At 29.4% G+C, this 9,013-nt stretch overlaps 1 protein-coding gene across 1 annotated transcript in view; it reads right to left on the bottom strand.

Annotated features, from left to right (window-relative positions):
* Nucleotides 1-5,826: 5,826 nt before the first annotated feature.
* LOC106457166 (synaptosomal-associated protein 25-like) overlaps nucleotides 5,827-9,013 on the bottom strand; it is a 36,633-nt gene continuing 33,446 nt past the window's right edge. The window contains exons 6-7 of the mRNA XM_022382984.1: nucleotides 8,673-8,817; nucleotides 5,827-7,315 (exon numbers count right to left, since the gene is read on the bottom strand). Coding sequence (XP_022238692.1) covers nucleotides 7,250-7,315; nucleotides 8,673-8,817 — 211 coding nt within the window. The 3' untranslated portion in view covers nucleotides 5,827-7,249. The remainder of the gene's footprint in view (nucleotides 7,316-8,672; nucleotides 8,818-9,013) is intronic.

Genomic DNA, 9,013 nt, shown 5'->3' with positions numbered 1-9,013 from the left:
ACTAATATAATAACTATTATACTCAATGAATTAATCAACAAACACAATCAAGTTGGAATAATTATTCACTTAATTTGTTCAGTTACTAATATCTCAATAGCACAAACTAAGATATGATATATCCATCCAATCAATGTTGTAAAAGTGGAACTTAAACTTGCATCCTAAGTTTAGAACAGTTCAAATTCATAAAATTACATTTTAACATAATACGTCATGGTTAAGTACACCTATGTGCTATACTTGTATAAGAATTTAAAGAACAGTTAATGATCAATTTCAAAGTTAGCAATAATGGTTATCATGCATTATTTTAGGAAGGAAATGACACTAAATAAAGTGTGACTGAGCAGTGGCCAAACACTACAGTATATAAAAAGTTGTCCTACCACTTGTAATTGTTATAGATGAGGTCTAATTCTAACAGTTTTTAAAATATAACTGTTGAAAAACACCTAGGACTAAGTACTTACTATTTGTTTCCAGTTGAATTTCCTCATATTACATAGTAAAAAACTGACACTGAAATAACATTTTTAAACATCACAAAACACATGTGACAACAATTGTTTCAGCAGTCAGCAACTGTCTGTTATGTTTTGTCCTAACAAATTAAGAAGCTACATAAAACAGGAATATGTAAACACATTTGTTTAAATTCAACTGTGCCAACTGGACAGTTTTACCAGCTCTCACATATATACATACAAAGGTTATAGCAAAAATCTAACAACTACTGTTCACACATCACAAATGACAGAGAATGAGATAAACAGCAAATGAACAAATGCACCCACAAAACATATTTGTTTATTAAGCTGTCAAGAACACCCATTGAAAAGGTACAGCAAATATATGTTTTTATAAATATATATTATTAGCTAATTTATTTAGGACAAAGTAGCAAAATACTTTCACATTTGTCTGACAAAAAGCACTTTAAAAAGATAGATTTAAAAATACATACACAAATTATATTCATATTTAGTTTTGTACACAGTTTAGATACAAAAATATTCCTGTCTTTTTATGAGTAATGCAAGATTGACTGAGCCCTTCCTCCAAAGAAGATACATTTTTTAATTTCCATTTGGCAAAGTTTCGTATTATACTTTAAAATACAATTGGAAAGGGGAAATTAACTACAGGTTTTGTTGAAAGCATCTGATTGTTTCTAGTGAATGTTTCATGGTGTGAATTGACACTGAAGTTACATTTATACACTGAACAAAACACATGTGACAACACTTAATTTATCAGTAAGCAACTGTCAGTAATGTGCTGTATCTTTTAAATTAGTCATAGATGCCAATAAAAAAATCAATAATTAGTTTCGTTATCTGTTACCCACTAGTGCTTTTTATTGTTAGTTATTCAAAAAAGTAAACACTTGTTGGTTGGTTGGTTTATTGTCAAGCATACAGCAACACAATGGGCTATCTGTGCTTTGCCCACAATGGGTACTGAGCATGCAGACCTACTACTGAGAAATTGGGGTGCATATTATGTGCTATGATTTATTTTCTTACGATCAATTATAAAATTCAGTTTTTTTGTACACTGTGAGTGCTGATTTTCAAGGTCAATCACTGCATGTGATTTTCATGCTTTGATGAAATAACCAAAACCTGCCTTTTATTTCACCACTAGTTAATGATTTTTTGTTTTCAGTCAACTGTCATTTGTCAGTGTAGTGGATTGTCAATTTTACAATTCACCTTTTCAACCTGCAAACTTCTATTATCTGTCTCTCAGTTTATCAAGTAGTAGTTTAAACTTTAGTTTGGTAAATAAACTGTGTTAGTAACAATTCAAAGTTAAAAAGAGATACAACAATTAAGGTATATCGATGATCTAATAATTGTACATAAAAAACAAAAATATTGGAATCATTTAAGCTACAGTCTGCATTCAGTTACAAATATATGTGAATAGATTATGGCTACAAATCCCCAAAACACACATACATATGTATATTAATATATGAAACAAAAGGAAAAAAACCCATCATTACAGATTAATGCTCTTCGGAGACTCTATGTAACCTCTTATAATATTCCGAAGGATACCAAAATATTTAAGCAATAAATTACTTTATTTTTGTTTCTCTTAAAGTATTCTAGAAGTCATACATGGTTTTACATTATATTCTGACAACTTCACCCAAATCACTAAATCTTCTATCAAAAAAGTTTACAAAGAAATGCAGAGATTTATTTATTTTCATGAAACAACATTAAATGATACTGCAAATTTTCGTTTGCAATTGTACTAAATAATAAAAAAGACAAGAACACTTGTTGTTGTGTTTTAAGTTAGTTAATGATTTTTTATAAAATATATATAGCTTATCTGTTAGAAAACACTGTGTTGGTAGTTTTGTATGAAATTCTTTAGTAAAAACATAATCAACATATTCATTCCCGATGTTTTGTAAAGTAACCCATAGGTGTGTCACTTACAATTTATTTTTTGATTCAGATAAACTAGGTATTTTTTTCAATACATAAGTATATATCTTTAAATATTATAATACATCAAACCTCATGTACTGAAAAAATTCCCTGGTGATGAAAAGTGAAGTTAATTTCATTATGAGAACTAATAAGAAAATTAAAAAGTATTATTAAGATCTAAAGAGAGCTTAAGTCTAAGATGATAAAAATACTAGGTTTCTGAATTGCTAAATATATCATTAACACATTGATGTTATTTGAAATACTCAAAGATATACTGTATGTAATTTTCAGCAAACATATGTGAACACTAGACAACAAACAAAACTAAAGCAGTAGTTACTTCTTTCTCTTCTTGTGAAGATATTCAAATAGATAGTTTATTAATAACATCTTTAAGGCTCATTATTCACAAATACTGATGTGTATGTAAACATCATAACTTGAAAGAAAAAAGAAGTAAAAATGATATTATTCTTTTTATTTCTGTTCATCATTAGATAACTAAAATCTAAGGGGATTAAAAAATGTTATTTAAGTTTTTACCACTATAATATTGATTTTAGACCAATTATTTATTTCATGACGTCATGATGTGTTAGATAAACTGAAAAGTAAGAGGCCTCAAATTTATAAATTTGATTATAGAATTTTTGTACAGGACAGCTAATGTCTTAATACTAGATTTTAATTTTATTAATACAAAAAATATATATCATATATTTGAATAAATCAGGTTATACTGGAGATAATGCCATGATGTCAGTTAGAGAAGCTTAGAATAAATTAAACCATAAAAATCCCTTTTGAGAATGACCAAATAATGCTATTCTATTTGTTAAAATACCAAAAAATTTGTTTTACCTAACAGAAAGAAGTCAAGACTATTATAATATATATATATGAGAATAATGAGGTTCAAAGTTGTATTACTAAATATTGACTTCACAAATCATATTGCACTCTACAAAACCTTTTAAACTTTCTCTTAAAGAGCATATAAGGTATCACCTGAGAATGGTCATACTGTTCCACAGCAAACTACCATAGAAAGAAATGCCAAAGTCCAATCAAGTGTGAGGCCCATACAAAGAAACTTGGACAAAATGATTCCAATCTCACAAAGGATCTAAAAAAAATCCCATTGTGGCATAAAATGTACAGGTTTTACCAAAACGTAAGAAAAGCTGGCCTGTTCAGGTACTAAAATCTTTACATGATAACTATGTTAATAACCACTATAACCTCACACAAGGAATGTAATATAAAGTTTTCTTAAACATGTTATCTAAGTTATTTATAATAGTTAGTGAACTCTATAAAAATGCTTAAGACTTGTAAGATGGGCATCTATTAAAAATAATATATTCTCCTTAATAGCCACTTACTCGTTAAGAAATAGACTTTAAACAATAATGACTAGGTTTTTAAAACTTAAGTACAGATATGAGAAGTGAATTAAGGTTGGAATGACAAGGCATCAATTAGCCCTGGGAATGGTTTTACAACAGAAACCTGATAAAATACTACTAAGGCATTGTACACAGAAATATTCTGGAAAACTACAAAAATCTTCTTACAAATTAGCTGATGGGTATTCACAACTCAAGAAGTTGTACTTTTCTTTATTGCCTAATCACTTAAAATTTTTACTTGTAGATAACTAAAAGAACAATTTTTAACTATGTACCACTAAGAAATGTACAAGAACTGACTTAGGAATGGGAATTGGTTGCAGAAAACATTTATTGGAATTCAAGATATTCCTATAAAAGCCAACCTTTTCATCTTACTAGTTTTTATTTAGGATTTCTATACAAATAGAGGTTGTGTTAAAAGTGATAAACTTACAAAAATATCATTTAATTGTTAACTCAAAAAAAAGAATAAAGAACTAAATTCTTTACTTCAATAGCTAATAATTCACAAGACTAATACATTGGGTGAATGTATCCAGATAACAATACTATTAAATGATTTTAACTTTTACAAAATGTTATCTTTAATCTCCATTTATATGTTTCTAGATTTGTTTGTTGAGCACAAAGCTAAATAACCAGGTATCTATGCAATACTCATTCCAAGTATCATGACCCAATTTTAAGCATTATAAGCCCTCAGACTTACTGTTGAGACATGGAGGGGGAAGATGTTTCTAGAAGTATTGAATAATCTAAGTAGTTCTGAACTGTGATACCTAAATCTAAGGTTGTGATTTCATTAAAACTTAGTGACCTACAGTATTTATCATACAAGTAGCAAAAACTGTATGAATTTGATAAATTATCAGAAGACTGATATCTTTGTTTCTTTTGTGGCTTATGAAACGTGTTAATCTTTCAGGCAATAAAAACACTGAATTAGAAAATAATACAAGAACCAAAATGGTTCTCTCTGGGACCTAAATATTTATTATGCATAAACAGCAGAAAACGATTTACTTTCAAGAAGTTGTAAAACTGTTAAACATTAGTGGACATTAAGAAAAAAATGTTTATGTACTATGCTCTTCAAATCAAAAATAGTATTTAAAAAAAAAACTATTGACCATGCTAAATACTGTATCTAAGATATGATATTTTCATAAAATGAAGCAAGAAATAGTAAAGAGTTTGATGATGTTTAATTATTAAATCTAACTTTAAAACTTTTAAATCATAGAAATTCAATTTAATCATGCCTGAATTATAACAAAAAGCATGTTTCTTGTTTTATTTTGACATACCTAAAGTGATCAGATGTCTTAGTTTTGCCGGAACAGTCTTGTTTTTGGTAATTTGTCCCAATGTCCTGAGAAAAGATCTTGGGATACACAAAACATCCCAGTTTTATGATAGGCATCAAACTGTCAACCACATCAAATCATGATTTTAATAGGACTACTTGACTTGCTTGTTGTTGTAACACGTACTCTCCTATCACCAAACTTTTTCAAAAGTTCCGTGTGTGCAAGGTGAGTAACACAGGTCTGAATTTGGAGACAGTTAAGGCAGTGCTTATCCTCAAAACAGACTTTACATAGTCACATACTGAATTTTATTACTATTTAATAAAGAAAAAAAAACTCTACTTCTAAGGTCTGTTCATTCTTCACAAAAATATAAATAAAAAGTTTCAAGAATGCTAAAACCTAAAAGTAGTATACATGAAAATGTTATGGATTTGTAAGTACATTCAGATATGAAGTAGCCTTTTTGAAGGTGAACTGGGTAAAGTGAATAATTAATGATGTCTTGGAAGTATAATTTTACTATTTTTGCTCATTTGTTTTGTGTCTATCACTAAAAAAAGTAGTTTAAATTATTTTAAAAAACAATGCCAATGATAATATATATATGGAAATATTGAGGAACAGTTCAATAAATTTAAAGTAAATTAAATAAAAGTTTCATTAATTCAAATTTGTAATAGCCATTTTGAAATTAGGGGCAAGAACTGGGCTTCCCCCAGTTTTTCAGTCTGAATATCTGGTCACCCTAGATATACCAAGTGTCAGACTTACCATGAAGATTCTATAAATGCCCAGTCCAGACTATTGTTAGAGCAGTTTCTTTCATATTGGAATTGACTAGCTTAATAGTGCAACCAATTCACAAACAAGTGCTATTACTACTGCTATGGAACTTTTCGAATATAATTGAAAAATGAAAGCCATACAACAACAAAATTATTCCTGTGTAGTTCAGAATATTTTTATAACCTGGTTGGTAAATAATTCATAAACAGAATTTTAACACATTTACTGTTGAGCTGCAAACAAATCTTTAAGAGAAAAAATATTGAGTACTTTGTTTTGAACTAAATCTAGTTTGAGAATTGAAGCTATAGAACAGTATAATTTTACAAAAAATTATAATTATAATTATACAAAAAATATATAAGAAAACCAATGACTCTTTTTCTTAACCTGAATTGATCTTTTTTCTTCCATAAAGTAATAGCTGCTTCCTCATTACCAGAGATAATACAACAAAACATAACTCAGTTCTGAAGTAGTACCTTGTAAATATTGACTATATACTTTAACATAACATTATGAACTAAGTATAATCTAATGACTGCAGTGACATCTTAACAGTGTATAATAAACTGAACATAGATACACTACTATAGATAAAAGGACAGAAAACACCACAGAATCACATCAATTACCACCACTACCACCGTTATAATTTTCTATAATAAAATTAATACAAGAACAAAAGTTTTTAAGAAGGAAAAATATTAATTGATTACAAAATGAGGCGTCAAAAACGTTTCAAAATGAATTTCTATCCTTAACCTAGATTCATAAATGAAACCACTATATTCACAGCTTCTAGAATAGTAAAGAGTTTGTGTTACCATGCAGCAGCAGATTTTCAGGAAACTTATAACTACTTAGGTTGGCTAGGATAAAGACAGGAATTAATGAGACATCTAAGCAAAGTAGCTGAAAAGAAAATACAAGTTGTACCTGAACAGCTGAGTAATTGTTGTAAAAGACAAAAAACAGACAAACAACCACCAAAATAGCCAAATTTGACAGATATATACATATAAAGATATTAAATAATGAGTCATCTAAGCAAACCAGCTGAAACAAAAAATACAAGTTGTACCTGAACAGCTGAGTAATTGTAACAAAATACAAAAACAGACAAACAACCACCAAAGAGGCAAATGTTGACAGATATATAGGTACTAAATTTTTCTTTGTGGAAAACAAACATGCTGGTAGTTACACAAAATGCACACTGTTACAGATTCACAAGAAGGAAATATTCGTGGCCACAGTTTTGAGTTTCACTCTTCTAGCTCTTGAGGAGTTTTGTGGCTTTTTGGTTGGCAGCAGCAATACGAGATTCATTTGATTCTGCCTAGAATGTGACACAGAAGATGGAAAAAATTATTACCTCATTAAATTATAGGTCTTCTTCTTAGCACTTTTCATAGTTAATTCATTTGAATCTTCTTATAAAAGTTGAAGAAACAAAGGCAAAAATATGTGGTTGCTACTCAATTAAAATGTCTTTTAAATTTAATGGATCTAAAATCACTGTTAGGTAAGAGCTTTTTAAAAAATTTAATAGTAACAATTTCCAAATTGGATATGAAGTGTTTGTTTGTTTGTAGTTAAGCACAAAGCTACACAATGGGCTATCTATGCTCTTCCCACCAACAGGCATTGAAACCCAGTTTCTAGCATTGTAACTCTGCAGACTACTGCTGAGCCACTGGGGGGCCAGATATGAAGTAAAAAAAACACAACAGAATTGGCTTCAAGAGGTATGTAATGCACGTAGCAGGAGATACGTGAAACCAGATGAGTCTGGTTTCAAGCATAAAACATAACTATTCCAAAATAAATACACAATTAGCTTTACAGAAATATTTTTAGGCATGGAAAACACTGCATTCAATGGAAAGTGAGCTGGAAAAAGAGGCATTTAATTTGGAAAATAAAAAATAGCTATTTTTCTACATTTATGTAACTTATGATATTTTGAACAACATACAGTCAATTAAAAATATTAATTTTTTAAAGGTAAAAACAACTGAAACAGAAAGGACTTATTTGTATTTTAAAAGACTAGATTCAAATTATAAACAGTATTATTGTGTACTCTTTATACTAATCTTTACATCTTTTATCCTGTTCTCAGGTTTATAAAACCTAGTAAATACATCAGGAAACAAATTCTGTGTTCCTTTTGACAGGCATTGTTTACAATCATTTATGAGAATGAATATGCTGTATCCATCATGGGTACTGAAACCTGGTTTTTAGAGTTATAAGTCTTTTGACTTACCACAGAGCTGCTGAGAGGCTAAATAAACAGTACAAAATGGGTAAATAATAATGAAATTTTCTTTGAGGAGGTGGAGATATAAATTCTACTGTAAGAGCATCTACTTACCAAAAGCTGGCATTGTTAAATTAATTAGTAATTAACATCAATTAAAAAACAAAACAATGTTGCACAGAGTTCTTGACTTACACAAGTGCCTCTAATAACAAAAAGGTTTTTCTTAACTTATAAAGTGGCAAGGAGTTCACACAACAAGAGTAAAAAATAAAAGCAAGAAAGCCTAAATTACTATTGCATGGTACTGAAATATTAAAAAAAATCACACTTCTTTAAAAAGATAAGCAACACACTTTACAAGATATCATCACTCTGTATGTGCCATAATGACTTGCCATGGAAACGTAATTCACCTAGATTGACTTACCTTTTGATTGATCCTTGTTAACTGACGGTTCTGAGATTCAATTTCACTTCCCATGTCAATGGCCATATTTCGAAGGTTTCCAACAATTGTGCCAACCTGCTGCATGTTTTCTTCCATCTCTTCTTCATGTGCATCATTAGTTATCCTGAAAAGAAAAATTATGTATTATTAAGAGACAAACCAACGTTCACACGTTGGAAACAATGATCATCGGAGAGTTTGTGAAGCACCCAAACACCTTCTTTATGGAGTTTTCCCATATTCCTTAGATATTTACGTACTGTTTCATGAGACATGCAATTTCAGTGCCATTTCACAAGTGTGTTGCTTTGGGTTAGACT

The sequence above is a fragment of the Limulus polyphemus genome, unplaced genomic scaffold (genome assembly GCF_000517525.1).
Source record: "Limulus polyphemus unplaced genomic scaffold, Limulus_polyphemus-2.1.2 Scaffold298, whole genome shotgun sequence".
NCBI classification, from domain to species: Eukaryota; Metazoa; Arthropoda; class Merostomata; order Xiphosura; family Limulidae; genus Limulus; species Limulus polyphemus.
This window is presented reverse-complemented; position numbering and strand designations above follow the sequence as displayed.